At 44.2% G+C, this 16,529-nt stretch overlaps 1 protein-coding gene across 1 annotated transcript in view; it reads right to left on the reverse strand.

Moving 5' to 3' along the window:
* Nucleotides 1–14,574: 14,574 nt before the first annotated feature.
* LOC144891036 (uncharacterized) overlaps nt 14,575–16,529 on the reverse strand; it is a 66,970-nt gene continuing 65,015 nt past the window's right edge. Inside the window, exons 3-4 of the mRNA XM_078773287.1 lie at nt 15,592–15,841; nt 14,575–15,462 (exon numbers count right to left, since the gene is read on the reverse strand). Coding sequence (XP_078629413.1) covers nt 15,230–15,462; nt 15,592–15,841 — 483 coding nt within the window. The 3' untranslated portion in view covers nt 14,575–15,229. The remainder of the gene's footprint in view (nt 15,463–15,591; nt 15,842–16,529) is intronic.

The following is a 16,529-nucleotide window of genomic DNA, read 5'->3' on the forward strand; positions in this document are numbered from 1 at the left end:
GATAATGTTTCAGAATTAATTAATTCATGTTCCTTCTCCCTGGTGTCAACACAGCTTGTGGACACCTGAGAAAGACGTTCCAGGGCGTCTGCACCCACACTGTCTTTATCCAACACTACCTTTTTCAAAGTAATGTTGGAGTTACAAGCACCAGGTGCTCTTCGTTTCTTTGTCACCACAATGGGATTTTCTTCCATCTCCTCACTGCACGTAGCATCTGCCACCACAGGTGGGTTATCTGGGGTTATTTCATTATTTACCGAATCAGCGGTGTTGTCGTTTTCACTAAGACGAACAGGAGTATTATCCCTACTCCTCGAGTGCGAGGGAGCGTCGCTAGGAACCGTTCGGGTATTTCGGTTTACGTTGTTTCGCACGTTAGAGACCGGGGTGTTATTTCTTTTACAATCAGCGTCACTATGACCTGCTTCACCACACCTTACACACGATACCTTCGGACAAAACCTTTTCACATGGCCAAAAGCTCCGCACTGAAAACATGTTAATGAGGCCGATGACGCATACATCTGATACTCATGGTTGTTCACCTTTACCTTGAACGTGATGTTTAACCCCGTGTCATCGCCTCGATCCGGAAGCACCATATACACCTGCCGTCTGAAGCTCATCACGTGTTTAACACGTTCATCCTGAGACCGGAGCGGAATCATTGTGACTTTTGACACAGCTGTTCCGTATCGGGACAAAACGGACATCAGCTGGTTGCAGGTTATAAATGGGGGTACGTTAGATATGACGACCCTCATCGACGGAGTGTCCATAGGCGACGCCAAGACAAAGAGACCTGTCTCTGTGGTTAAACCCGCACTTACAACATCGTGAACGAATTTTTCATCGGACACAAATACAACAACTTTTTGATTCATTCTCGACGCTACTCGTACATTTTCACAACCGATTATTTTCCCCACCGACAAAACAATGTCCTCAGTGGAAGTTCCTTCGGGTGGAACACACACAAATGCATGCTTCCTTGTTAAGTTGTCGAACGCCTCTAACCGAGAGCGTGCATTCGCCATCCCAGCGAATTAACACCCCCCCCACTTGTCCGAACCGGACAAGTAGGTACCAAAACGAAATAAATCAAACTAGAATAAATAATAAACGTGCAGTATAAGCACAAAAAGGCTTACAAAGCGTCGTCGATGCCAGTAGGCCGCACCCAAAATGGGTCCGCTCTCAAACCTCTCTCTCTTGAAGACAAAGGTATAGGAAGGATGAAAAACAAAATGCCAAAGTACACAGGATGGAAAGGAGAGGGAGGGGGGGGCAGGGGAGGGCAGGAGAGGAGGAAAACTCACAAAGAACTCGCTACACCACAGAGCAGTTGCTCACAGCCGCCATGACGCCACGCCCAACACACGAACGGCCAGCAGGGGGCGCGAGAGAGAGAGAGAGAGAAAGAGAAAGAGAGAGAGAGAGAGAGAGAGAGAGAGAGAGAGAGAGAGAGAGAGAGAGAGAGAGAGAAAGAGAGAGAGACTTTTGACTTTTCTTCCCCTTTATTACAAGGAAAACAAGTTTTACATGGTGAAGGATGTTTGTACAGGCATCAAAAGAAATAACCAGGAAAGGAAGGGGTAACAAAGAAGCAATACTTTAGATTTATAAATTGATTGTTAGAACACCACCAACCATACCACATAAGGATTGTTTCGCACACCACCGGTTTTTAAATAAAGCAGGATCTTGAGTTTCAAACTCAAAAAGAACACGCGATGTAACCAATGCTTTAAAAACAGTTAAAACGTCATCAGCTAAAACGTCAGTGTTCTGCAGTTTTCGTTTCCTCGATAAATAAATGGCAAGTTTTGCCTCAGAACACAGAAAGTTTGCTAAAAGACATTCATTTTTACATTGATACAAGACATTAAAACCAAATATGAAAACACAATGTGTAAAAGTCAAACCGAGCCCCCGGATCACACGTGACAGGATTTTAAAAAGCGAGGCCAACCTTGAACATTCAATGAAAGTGTGAAAAATGGTCTCTGGGGTGTCGCAAAAGGGGCACAATTCCGAGTTTTCAGGACATATACGGTGGGACAGGATGTTGCAGGGCAGGATATTGTGTGCTAACCGCCATTGTAGATCACCCGAGCGCTTGACAGTAGGTTCTTTGTACATCACCTGCCAGTTTATTGTTGTGAAACGGTTAGCTTGAAGCAGCGCTCGCCAATGAGCTTGTGGCTCTGCAGTTTGCCAGGAAAAAGAGTGAGAACACATAGATTGTACACTGAGGATTTCTCCATCTGGTTAAAGAGCCTAAAACTTTGAAATAAAATTAAAAGATTCGGGAAAGGACATTGGGATCGATGGAGGGCATCTTCTATGTCTGGGTCCCATTTTAACCCGGTTTGCTTAAAGGTCCGTAAAATCACAGAGAAAATTCTGCCAATAACTCTGATGGACCTCACACTGGTGGCCACGGCAATGTCAGCAGCTGGCTTCCATCTATGTACAAGGGGGTTCCTGAGGTGTTTTACTCTGGTAACGCCGACATCAATAAACTTTTGCATAAAAGATCTGTCACTACAGACCCCATCAAAAAAAGAATTTAAAAATATTGGTTCATTTAAAAACATCTGAAGGGAGTAAGCACTGGTGTCACGGCGAAAAGAAACAGCCTGCCATGCTTCCAGCATGCTTCGGTAAAACAACGGGACCGATGTCATATCCACGTGCTTCGCGTCAAGAAGAAAAAGCTCATCACCATAGCCAAGTTTCCCAGCTTGCTTAAGCAAACAATGGGCAAAGGCTTTCCATGGGACGTCGGAGTATAGAAGCCTTCGTACTGAAAGGAGGCGAAAAGCCATCACTTTGCTCGTCACATCTATTAGCCCCTGTCCACCTTCTGCAGTCGGCAGGCTTAGTATTCCTGGCTGGAGCCAGTGCTTTCCCCCCCAGAAAAAATCTACAAAAAAGCTTTGAAGTTTTTTAAGGATAAAACCTGGGGCCTGCAGTGCTTTGAAAACATGCCAGAGCATTGATGCCGCGAGATTATTAATGACCAGAGTACGACCCCGGAAGGAAAGCTGCCTCAATAGTCCCCTCCATTTTATCAACCGCTGCTCAGTTTTGGTAATCAGCGACTCCCAGTTTTTTAAAATAAAATCTTGAGTTCCAAGAAAGACACCGAGGTAGTGTATTCCTTCATTGGTCCATACAAGCTGCCCTGGTAGGGTTGGAGGGGGAGTTTCATTCTGTGGACCTAAGTAAAAAGCTTTGCTCTTTTCCCAATTAACTTTGGTCGAGCTTGCCAGGCTGAATTCCTCGACAGACTCAACCAGAGCACGAACATCGTCATCGGAGTACACAATTGCGCAGAGGTCATCCGCATAAGCAATGGTCTTTACGGGATTTTCTAACGGCAGAGGATAAAACCCTTGTAGCCGTGTGCGTAAACGATGTAGTAAAGGTTCAATTGATAGGGAGTATAGAAGGCCAGACAGGGGGCACCCTTGACGAATACCCCTGGTAACAGGGAAAGGCTGACTTAAGATGTTGTTTACTTTGAGCAAGCTAAAAATATTATTATACAATATTTTGATATAACAAATAAAATTTTCCTTAAAACCAAACCCCCGTAAAACAGCAAAGAGATAAGAGTGATCAATCGTGTCGAAAGCTTTTTCTCGGTCTAAAAACACCAGACCAACATTTCTATGTTCAGCAATACAAATGTCAATCATGTCACGTACAATAAAAATGCTATCGTGTATTGTCCTTTTAGGAATGCAATAGGATTGATCGGGGTGTACAATCTCCCCAATCAAAGGTTTGAGGCGGTTGGCAAGAGCTTTTGAAAAAATCTTGTAGTCCGTGCAGAGGAGCGAAATGGGACGCCAATTTTTAAGTTGCTGGAGGTCTCCTTTCTTAGGTATGAGAGCAAGTATAGCCCTGCGACAGCTGATTGGTAACAAGCCTGATCGTAGGCTATCAACTAAGAGGTCAAGCAACTCAGGTCCCAACAAATCCCAGAAGGTTTTGTAGAACTCTGCAGGGATTCCATCAAGTCCAGAAGCTTTACCTGTGGGCAAAGTTTGTAAAGCAGTAAAAAGTTCGTCAAGAGTCACTTCCTTGTCAAGTTGTTGACATGCAGGTTCGGACAAGGTGGGCAAAGAAGTGGTTAAGGAACGAATCATGTCTTCTTTAGTGTTTCTGGCACAATACAAGCCAGAGAAGTATTGTTTTGTCAAGCTTCTAATGTCTTTTGGATCGTGTGTTGTTCGGCCTCCTGGTGCCTGCAGCGAAGTTATTTGCTGGTTTCTCTTTTTTCGTGCTTCCAAAGCAAAGAAAAACTTGGAAGGAGTATCAATAGAGCTGTAGTTCTCCATTCGTAGCCTTATTAGAGCCCCTCTGGCTTGTTTTGCACAGAGTTGAGCAAGGAGTGCTTTCTTTGTTGCTATTAGAGAACTAGTCCTTTCGGCACTGGGAGCTGGAAGGCTTGACTGGAGAGACAATATTTCTTTGGCAATTAGAGATTGCAGCGCAGATTCATTCCTTGTACAAAAGGAGCTATATTGCTGGCAAAAGGTCCTAATATGGGCTTTCGCATTGTCCCACCATTGTGTGAGGCAGGAGTAGGAAGGCTTCCGTAGTAGTAAAGCTTCCCAAAAGGCTCGGAAGGCGACAGGAAAAGCGTCATCTTGCAGAAAACTCACATTGAAGGTCCAATGGGCAGTGCCACGATTTCGAGCCGGGGAGAGTATATGAAGAACAACCATGTGATGGTCCGAAAAACCACTTGGGGTGGTGTCAACATGGTCTATGACATTTAGAGAGTCATTATTGATGTAAAATCTGTCTAGCCTTGCAAGAGATAACCGGCCATTGCACATCGGCACCACGTGTATTGCCGTGCAGATGGGTTCTGGAGTCTCCATACATCCATAAGGGAGAATTTGGACAGTGCTCTCTTTAAGGGTGTTGTACTTGATGGGTGGGGCTCTTCTCCATTACGATCAAGGGGGGGGGGGGGTACAGTGTGCAATTAAAGTCCCCACACAGACAAACAAGACCATCAAAATCAAGGTGTGTGAGGGACATTTCTAACTGTGTGAAAAAACCTAATCTTTCTGTGCTCGTGCTGGGTGAATATACATTTATTAAAGTGTGTTTGTAACCATTATAAAAGAAATTAACTGAAACTAAATGCCCTTTAATAATCTCCTTAAAAGTGACATTTTCAGGACAGAAAGAAGGATTTAAATAAATAGCCACTCCAGCACTAGGACAGGTCAAGCTACTAAAGAACCACTGTCCTTTCATGATGCGAGTCCATTCGCTCATGCATGAAGAGCTACATCTTGTCTCTTGCAAAAGAGCAACATCGAAATGTTTTTGCTCGACAAGCAACTTTACCTGAGCTTTACGCAGGGGTGAACGTCCCCCATTTATATTTAAAGTTACAACAGAGAAGGTCATGGTGTAGGTAGGGAAGATTTATCATGTACAGGGAAGTTAGGGTGTGCTTGTAGCTCTTTCCGAGCTTTCAATACACACTTTCTAAGGCGAAAAACTTGTGACTCAGTCACACCAAGTTGTTCAGCCTTAAGGAGGAGACGTCTTGAGGAGTTTATAAAACCAGACAGGTTCGGGAAGAAGGTTATAATTTTAACCTTTTTCTTTCGAAAGGTGTCCTGAAGAAACTTTAGAATTTCCGTGGGTGATGAATCATCATCACCTTCCAGTTCCTTGGCTATTGCTGGGTCATTCCAGACCTCGCTACTAGCACTAGAGGCAAGCGACGAGGCCCCATCTGAGTCGTAATCCGAAAGGTCTTCATTTTTTCCCCCACACACCGAAACCGATGCTCTCATAACGGGAATATCGTCTTCTACTAAAGGTGCAGCTGTTTCCACAGCGGGAGTTTTTAAAACCGTAACAGGGATTAACGTTTTTATATCAGAGGCTTTGCACTCTCCTTCTGGAGCTGCTACTTCTTCTGCCTCCATTACCTCAGACACTTCATCGTCAGCAGGGCGCGGGACGAGAGCAGGTTTGTGGTTCTTGACTTTAGTTTCAGTAACCGGGGTGGTTACCACAACATCTTGGGGCATTGCGCTTGGTCCTTGTTCATGAGAGGAATGAACGGAAATGTCTTCTTCCATTTCAGCAAACACACTGAACCTATTCTGCAGCAGAAGACCAGCTGCAGGAGCTTCTGTTTCTAAAAAGGAAACATTACGTTCATTCGACGGCGCTATCTTTTTCGAAACGCTCGCCTGTATGTCCTCATTACCGCTTCCTCTTTTATAACTCCTCCTGGAGGACACGGTAGTAAAACCCGCGTCATCAGCCGGTGAATTATCGATTTCCGCGCTCGAATGTGAAGGCTGATCTGCCGTCCCAGACGCGTCATTAATCATTGCGAAGATCGACATTTGGTTCTGTCCGTCTAGATGTGCCACTAGGATCGGCATTTGTTCCTGACTGTCTAGATGTGCCACCGGATATACACTTCGGACAAGCACCTTTTAAATGTCCGAAGGCACCACACGTGAAACACGTCATTGTCTCTGTTGCGATGTACATTCGATAATTTCGATTTTCAACGACCAACGTAGCTGAGGCATTGAGCGATTGAGCATTGTTTTTTAACACCATGTAACAGTGCCGCCGGAAGGACATGATATGGCGGACTGTAGAATCCGAACGCAAACAGAAGGGAATCATGGAGATTTTTGACACCACGGTGCCAAACTGTGTTAAAACGGACAAAATCTGTTCATTTTTAACAAAAGGCGGTAAATTAGATAAAGTGATTTTCACCGCCGGTGAGTCCAACATACTAACGTTAACGAAAATATCTGGCGGTAAGGACAAACCAGTTTCAACCGCCTGAGCGACATAGCGCTCCTCGGAAAGAAAAACAACAACTCGTTGGTTCATCTTTGAAGCTGCTAACACATTTTCAAAACCAACGAGTTCACCCAAGCCCATCACGACGTCATCGACCCGAACCCCGTCGGGTGGACTAACTATTACCCCATTTTTACGAGTAAGTGACTCGTAAATGCTGTTCTGCAAACGACTGTTTGCCATAGCGATAAATAAACCAAAACTAAGGAAAATTTTTGAAAAAGCAAAACAAAATAAAACCTATCGCAAGCAAAGCCTGCAGGCGAAGGTAAAATGAAAAGAAATAGAATAAGGGAGCCGATAAACGACGATAATGAAAAACACGACAAGCAGAGCACAGGCCCGAAGAACACAAGGTTCTTTAGGACTCGCACCAAACTCACCGTGCGCGCTCTCTTTCTCTCTCTTGTCTCAACAAAGAAAGGAAAACACGGGGAAAACTTCACAAACACGTACAAGGACACAGAGGGAGTGAAAAGGGGGATGGGAAAGGCAACAACACAACACAGTACTCACAGCTCCTCACACACAGCAGCCATGATTGCCACACCCACGTACGACTCACCAATGACCAGCAGGGGGCGAGAGAGAGAGAGAGAGAGAAAGAGAAAGAGAGAGAGAGAGAGAGAGAGAGAGAGAGAGAGAGAGAGAGAGAGAGAGAGAGAGAGAGAGAGAGAGAGAGAGAGAGAAGAGATGTCCTTTTATTACAAAAGTATAAAATGAAGATTTTTTACAGTCAAAACAAAATAAACAAAACAGTTACATACAATTTTACCATCGGGGAAATCAAAACCAACAAACCGTTAAGCTACCAAAAAAACACAAAGGATATTTAGTAAAGACTAGAGAGAAAGCACCAAATGACCCTCGGATATTTTACAAAAATCCTTTACACACCACATTCTTTCAAAGAGTTCAAGTTACCTGGGAAGCGAGTAACAGTAAAAATCAAGTTTTATCCGGCTTTCGCAAAAAGATCTGAACTTTATCTGATCTACAGTATCTGTACTGTACAAGTCATTCTTTATCTTTGATTTTCTGGTTTTGTAAATTGCCAATTTTTGCTTGGGAAATGAAAAAGTTTGCCAGAATTGTTGCTTGGATGTTTAAGGGGCCACTTGGACCTAAAATGAAGATTGGAAAATTGAAATCAATGGAAAGATGTGCAAATAGCACTTTCAAGAAAACAAAAAGAGGAGTTAAACATCTGCATTGAATATACGCATGGGGCAAGGTTTCTCTCTGTCCACAAAAGGGACACTGATCACTTGTCGCTTGTGAAAAGCGGTGAATGAGGGAGTTTGTGGGTATTATCCAATGTGCGATTCTCCATTGGAGATCACCAGCACGTTTTGGCACAGGATTTTTATAATACCATCCCCAGTTTGGGGAGAAAGGAGGAGTGTGTGGCAGGACTGCAGACCACCTGCAAGGTGCTGGAGGAGACAAAGAGGGGAAAAGAGCTTTTAAACATTGGAGATATAAGGTTTTATGGGTACCACTGGAAGAGAAAAAGGAGCGGCCAAAATTTATTGGCTCCAAGTTTTCAGAGGCCGACAAAAGAAGGTTGGGGAAAGGAGAGAGGCTCGGCTCAGAGGGAGGTACAGGATGAACCAACCAAGGTTGGGAGGTACCGTAGGCATGAAGCACCACCCTTAAACATCTGTCTAGTTGGCGAGATGATCTGACGCCAGTCGCCAAGGCAATAGCAGCAACACTTAGCCACTTATCATTTGCATTGTCTCTAAGGTGGCACACTTTAGTTATTGATGCAGCCACAAACTTTTGAATGAAGGCCTGCTGTTATCAAAACCTTCAAAAAGTGAGTTGCAAAACAGTGGCTCGTTGAAGAACATTGATCTCTCGTACGTAGTATGATCGCGATGGCTTTTGAGAGCTTGCCATGCATTTAACAAACTTCGCTAGAAAGAGGGGAGTGAAGAGAAATCAAACATTGTCAAGTCCATCAGGAAAAGCTCCTTAGCATGACCGAAATTCTCAAAACGACCCAAAATGCAGCATGCAAGTTGCCTCCAAAGCACAACAAGCTCATGCAAAATGGACCATATTGTGCATAGACGAAAAGCCATGATTCGGCATTTTACATTGACAGGTCCTTGACCACCCTCAGATATCGGCAAATTCAATCTTTCCGGTCATAGCCAATGCATTCCAGACCAGAAGAAATGAGTGATGCTCTTCTGTATTCAATCGATTAACCCAGCAGGTGGTTGCAGAGCCAAGACCTTGTGCCACAGAATGGAGGTAACCAGGTTGTTTATGAACAATACTCTGCCACGGTAAGACAATTGGCGGAGTAGGCCTTTCCATTTTATTAAAAGGAGTTCAATGCGTTCAGGCAAACCTTCCCAGTTATGCCTGATGAAATCTCCAGGACCTAGAAAAACTCCCAAAAACTTGATCCCATCTCTTCTCCAAGCAATATTTGCGGGGAGAAGCGGGGGTGAGGGCGGGTGGGGAGAATGGGGGTTGGGAAAGGGATTCGAGCCACAGTGCCTCAGTCTTTTTCCAATTGATTTTTGCTGACGAGGCTCTGTTAAAAAGTGCTAAAGCATGCATCATCTTAGCAATGTCATCAGAGTTTTTGATACAAACACATATATCATCAGCGTAGGCAATGGTCTTTATAGTGTGGTTTAAACCTCTAACAGTGAAACCAGTCAAAGACTTTCGAAGCGTGTTTAAGAGGGGTTCAAGGGAAAGGGTGTATAAAGCACCTGACAGTGGGCAGCCCTGCTTAACACCTCTTTTAATACAAAAAGGGGGTACAAGCTCATTATTTATGTTTAGCAGGGCAGATACGTTTGAGTAACACATATGTATACATGATAAAATAAAGGGTCCAAAACAAAATCGATTTAAAACTTCGGACAAGTATTCATGAGAAACGTAATCAAAAGCCTTCTCCTGATCTAGGAAAACAAGGCCAACACTTTCATGATGGATATCACAAACATCAATCAAATCACGAATAACAGAAATACTGTCATGGATATTACGACCAGGAACACAATAAGTTTGGTCCATGTCTACAATGTTCTTTAGGAAGGGTGAAAAACGTAAGGCAATAGTTTTGGAAAAGATCTTGTAATCAGTACATAGTAATGATATTGGCCTCCACTGGGAGATGAGTAAAGGGTCGCCTTTCTTTGGAAGCAAGGTAAGTACTGCTCTTCTGCAGCTCAGCGGGAGTTCCTTCTTTTCAAGGCTCTCCTGGAAGACTGATAGCAGTTCAGGGCCAATTAGGTCCCAGAAAGATTCGAAAAATTCTGATGGTAGACCATCGATGCCGGGTGATTTTCCTTTGCCAAGGCTCTTTAATGCGATGGAGAGTTCCTCAAGTGTGAGTGGTTTCTCCAGGCTCTGCCTTTGCTCTGGGGTTAAGGTGGAAACACCGTCAAATAAGTGAGAGACACCATTTCGATCAACTTCTTTTGTTTTGTAAAGGTTGGAGAAAAATAGTCTAGCTTCCCTCTTGATTCCTTCAGGGTGAGTGATGACAGAATTGTCAGGGCATTTTAGAGCAGTAATTTGGGGGTGAGGAACCTTAGATTCAAAATCAAAGAAGTATCGGGTTGGCGTGTCCAAAAGATTGAGCTGCTGAAACCGTAATCTTTTTAATGCCCCTTGGGTTTGGTTCTCAATTATTGTATTAAGGAAAGCTTTCTTTTCTTTCAGTCTCAGTTCTTGTTGGGGAGAAGAATGAGTTTTTTAATTTGTTTGAATTTGTAGAATTTCCTTTTCTAAACTAGCCTTTATTCTACGTTCCTCTTGTGTTATTAGGAAACAAAATTGTTGGCAAAATCCTCTACATTGGGCCTTTATGTTGTCCCACCACAAACGCTGATCTGTAAACTGGTGTTTTTGATTTAATAAAACAGACCATACGTCTTCAAAAGCAGCCCGAAAGGAGGGGTTTTCTAAGATGGTGACACTAAGCTTCCAGAAAGAATGGCGATTCAAAGACAGATGTGAATGGTAATTCACAGTAATTAAATGGTGATCTGAAAAACCAGAAGGCAAAATTCCAGTGGTAGGGGAGAGATTAAAAAATGGTGAATTTATATAGATCCGGTCGAGCCTACCTAGGGATACTTGGTTGTTTGTGATCTTGCTCCAGGTAAATTGATGCGTTGTGGGATTTTGTTGCCGCCAAAGATCCTGAAGCTTAAAATCCCTTATTATCTCTGCTAATAATTTAGCTGATCCGGGATGGGGTACCGCACCGTTCCTATCTAGGTTTGGTTGCAGAGTGCAGTTAAAATCACCTGCCATTATAATACACCTGTGCAGGTCTATTTGCCTCATATAAGGCCCTAATCTAGCGTAGAAGCGTTGCCGCTCCGTGCTATTTGAAGGGGCATAAACGTTCAACAAAGTAAAATTTATGTTATTAATAACAAATTCTAGGGAGGCTAGGTGCCCTGGGATTATGTTTTTAAAGGAAAGTTTTGATGGATGGAAATGGGGATTCAAAAGAAAAGCCACTCCCGCAGTTCGGGAATTGGATTCACTAAACAAATTGGTCGTTTTCATCATCCGGTTCCATTCTGCATGCGATGCTGGCGTAGTGTGGGTTTCCTGTAAGAAAAGTACGTCTAATGTTTTCTGTAGTGCAAGGTTCACCACTTGGAGTTTGCGCAGCTGACTCACGCCACCATTTATATTTAAGCTTCCAAAACTAATTTTTTTAGTTCATCTTTTGCTCTCACAATGTACTTTTTCAGCCTGCTACATTGGGCTTCTGTGAAATGGTGGTCGCTAGGCCGGCGGATGATGTTTCTTGCCGTGTCGATAAACCCGTGCAGGTCAGAGAAGTGATCTTTAATGTCTACGTGTCTCTTTCTAAAAGTGTGGTTGAGGAATTTCAATATTTGGGCTGGTAAGACATTGGATTCACTTGTTGTAGGGAACTCCTCAATTTCGTAAGCTTCCTCATCGGACATGTCGGAACCACTGTCTGGGAAACTTTCAATTCCTGGTTCTTGGGGCTCTGAGGTAACTTGTGGCGTGCAGGTGTCATCCTGCTCCATATTAATAGGAGCAGGAGGGGGTAGTGGAATTGAAGGAGCCTCGGGTAGTGGGGGGTGGGGGGGAGGACGGGAGAAACCGTAACCGGTTTGACAGTTTGAGGTTCTCTGTCAGTTTTACCAATGTGCTCAGGCATGTTATGGAAGACCGCCAGCCCAGGTACTGCTGGGGTTAGAATATTTTCATTGTGCTCAGAAATTGGGGGCGCTGGAGGTGCGATCGGGTTTTCTGCTATCATGTTTCCTCCTATTTTTACGGTTGGGTCTTGATGCACTTCGGCATCATTCACAGAAGGACACGGAACAGCTTTAATTTTCCCTTGAGGAGGGATGTAATTTTCCTCTGTTGCATTGTGGGGGAAAGTCTCAGGTAAGGGCTGGGGATCTACATTCTCATGCATGAGCAGTTCGTACCGGTTGCTGGTAGTAGTTTGGTCGGACAGAGGCATTCCCGCAGTGTTTGACTGAAAAACTACCACCTTTTCTTTACGAGGTGTAAATGAATCCTGGGGTGTTTTTCTCTTCCTTAATGAGAAAACAAGTGTAAACCCATCCCAGATGTTCATGTTCGTATTATCAGCGGTCGTTAAATTTGGTGCGATGTCATCTGAGACAGTAGTTGGGGGAGTTTGCCCGTCAGTGTTGGGAGGTAGTGGGGGATCTGAGACAGTAGTTGGGGTAGTTTGTCCATCAGTGTTGAGAGGTAGAGGGGGCACAGTATTGTCCAGAGAGCCTGTCTGCTCGATCACAGAGGGTGCAGTTCGGGGACAGAAACGTTTTAAATGTCCGAACTTTCCACAAGTGAAGCATTTTAATGCTCGGTTGACGCATATACTTGGTAGTCCTGATCTTTTATACGGAATTTAATTACCACGTTTAATACTTTATCCGCGTTTGATGTGGGAAGTACAATGTATGCCTGGCGTCGGAAAGACATGACGTGCTTCGCCTGTTCACTTCGACAGCCCAGCGGCAGCATCTTGATCTGGGACACGACTGAACCATAGCGCGATAGTTCCGCTGACAGCGACTCATTTTTTAGAAACGGGGGGGGGGGGGCGTTGGGTAGGAGTATTTTAACAGCTGGGGTATCGAGTGGGGAAACCAAGACGAAATGTCCATTGTCTGTGGACAGACCAGCCGCGACAACCTCATACACGAGGCTTTCCTAGGCTAAAAAAGCCATGATACGTTTATTCATTCGTGACTCTGCACGGATCTTTTCCATCCCAATGATATTCCCAATCGCAATAACAATGTGTTCCACAGGAACCTCATCGGGAGGAACACACACCACGCCATGCTTCCGTGTGAGAGCTTCGAAAGCCGCATACGGGGAACGTGTCGACATTTTACTAATTCAAATTACCCGGACTAAGCCGAGTTGGGGTCGGGGGAAAAGGGAGGGGTCGGGGGTAAAGGGAGGGGTCGGGGGAAAAGGGAGGGGTCGGGTACAGTTTTCTGTAAAAGCAGGGGGGGAAAAAACCGCAAAGAAAACGCCACTCAGCATGTACCAGTACGAGAAAACGAACGCGGTAAAACACACCTCTTAATGAGGAAAAGGGGCGAAAACCCATCGCAACTCCTTAGAGTGTCGATAGGAATACCACTCACCCGTCGACCTCACGGAAAGGCGTGAGCTCTCTCTCTCTCTCTCTGTATCTCAGAGGAAAAAGTAGAAGAAGCTGGAAGAAAAAGAATCGAGACAACAACACAAGCGGGGAACGTAATGGGGGGGGGGAGGGAGGGGTGTGGGGGGGGTGGGGTGTGGGGGGGGGGGAAGTGGGCAGAGGGAGGGCAGAACGGGCGGGGAGCTGGGGGGGAGGGATGAGGAGTTGTAGTCGCGGGTTTTTTTTTTTAATGGAGTGGTGGGGGCAGAGTGTAGACAACGTGAGGATTAAAAAGAAAAATGGAAAAACAGAAGGTAAGAACAACGAGCAAGGGGGGGGGGGGGTTAGAAAGATCGGCGGTTGGAGCAGCTCACACCTCACCACACATGCACAGCTGCCATCTTGCCACGCCCAACAACAAACGGCCAGCAGGGGGAGAGAGAGAGAGAGAGAGAGCAGAGGGAGCAGAGGGAGCAGAGGGAGCAAAGGGAGCAATGTTGGATAGTAGATGGATGTGATGCTGGGCAGCCAGCCCGTAAAGAGAGGAGCACTTATAGACAAAGGCCTCATAGAGTGAGTAGATCTGCTTTTACAAGGAAAGGCTTGGATGAATGGGGAGAAGACCAGTCTGTGGCTGTCTTTGGAGGCCAGGTTTGCTATGTGTTTGGCCCAGAAAAGATGATAGCTGATGGTGGGGTAAAGAAGTTCACTACACTGAACCTCTACCAATTGCATGACCAAGAAAATATATTGATGGGTTAGGTTTGATGGGTGAGACTGTGAGATTTCTCCAGGATTAATGGAAATGTTCCATTTATCAGACCAGAATCAAATAATTTCAGGATGAGCCGAGAGAGCCACAGCTACTGTCTTCCTAGCAGTGGAATAGGGGTATTGTACAACACAATGTGGAGTCATCTGCAAAAAGGAAGAGAGATTATTTTTAAAGTATCAGAGAAGTCATTTATATAGATGAGCACCAAGACTGGGCCCAAAATGCTGCTATGGGGAACTCCAGCATCTACTGGGAGAGGGGAGTAAAGAGTTGCATTGACAGCAACATGTTGATTGGATGAGCGAATGAAGTCGAAAGGAAGAAACTATTATGAGTTATAGGAACGAAGAAACTATTAAATGAGATGTTAATGTCTACAATAATCTTCATTTATGTGAATAGTTTGTGCAGTTTGCGACTCACAACACAATACATGTGCTCACTGCTTTGTTGGTGCGTATCGCAGACAATATAAGTCTGTCGGGGACAAATCCCAACCCCACGACCTTTATCCTGTGTTTGGAATTCAATTAATTTCCTTTTTAATATCAGGGTGCTCCAAGTGCTTAACCAGCAGAAGAATTGAATGTTCAAAATTCTTAAATTTGCTTTATATTTGCTGTATAAACATATATATATTTGCTGTATACAACTCCACAACATCTTCACCAAATGGGAAATCCTGCAGTATGTTTCCTTCCAATCTTAGAAAATGTTTTGGTGAAAAGTTGATCGAAAGCAAGAGGATTGTCAGAGTTACAAAATGTGTTGAAAATTTGCTAAAATGGAAAACCCAAGTTGTAAAATAATTGTTTGTTTTGACTTGTAGAATTAAAAATTTCGTTTTTTTATAATTATCAAAAAAGGAAAAAACGTATTTTTATTACAAGATCACAATGAATTTTCAATTTTCACTCCGGCATATCAAATGGGTTCTCCTTTTCAATAAAGTTACTGATGATCTTTGCTACATCTCTTGTAGCTTTCTCGTTTTTCTCACAACTGTACAGTCCGTTTGACTCAAAGAAAAAGCAGTCGATCACACCCAAAATGTTGTCTTGTGGTACGTGGGTGGCGCTGTGTGGGTCTGACAGGAAGACCTGTGGAGGGTAGTGGTTCATCACGACCAGGATTGTTGGATGACCTGTTTAACAGGGAAATCAGGTAATTGCATGCTGCCTTTGCATTATCTTTTGTGATCTATAAAAAGCACAATGTTTGACACATTCCAGCTTTTTGATGTTCGAATATTAAGCAATAAATCATCGCTTACTTGGAAACAACTGCAGAGCAGCCTGAGCGTCTGTGCCGATGCGTGTTGCATTGACACAGAACATGAGGAGAGGCAGGTTTTCTTTCATGGGAGGAGATTTCACATGTTCTGCTTGAAGCTCCCATTTTTCAATGTGTAGCTGTGTTTTCAAGTCCTTGAGAAAGGTTTGCTCGACTCCAAAGCACTGTCCATACACATGATATGGCAGCGGAAGTTTGCAAGGTGGGATGAAATGTCTTTGATCATTGGTCTGAAAACGAGGTAATATAATGTTAGACCGATGAAAATACCTCAATATTACCTCAATTCGTGGCAGTAATGCAGAGAAAACACAATCCCACACACACCACACAATCTCACACTGAACACTTGAGTGTAAAAATCCATAAACATCGACAGCAAGCCAAACAATGCAAAGAACTTGAAATTAGTGATACTAGGACGTGCCCGTACGTGGGTGCCCGTTCCTTGCCAAAAAAAAAAAAAAAAATGTCTGGGCGTGCCCGTGGGCCCATGGGCGTGCCCGTAAGTGCGTGATGTGACCGTACAATGAATGTATCGTCCCGACGCCGCAGCTCGGATGGCGCTGCAGTTAATCGGGCCTGTATCGGCAGAGTTATTATAAACGTGTACTACAATCGATCGTACCTTACAACAATCAACACAGATTGCAACGTCAAATAAATGAATACGCTCTCAAATGTGCCGTCCGAGGCAGCGTCTGCTCGCCACGTTCAGCATCAGTACGTCGTCACTATGACTATCCGTAAGTCCGGAAGCGACGTCCTCATTTGACTGTCCGGAAGGTCGCATATCGCAGTTACGATGAATCGCAAATTAGTTTTAATTAGTTTTAAAACATAGTTTAACGCCAACATAGCGCCAACATAGTTTGCCAACGTGAAATAAATGAATACGCTCTCAAATGTGCCGTCCGA

The sequence above is a fragment of the Myxine glutinosa genome, chromosome 2 (genome assembly GCF_964187855.1).
Source record: "Myxine glutinosa chromosome 2, kmMyxGlut1.1, whole genome shotgun sequence".
In the NCBI taxonomy this organism is placed as follows: domain Eukaryota; kingdom Metazoa; phylum Chordata; class Myxini; order Myxiniformes; family Myxinidae; genus Myxine; species Myxine glutinosa.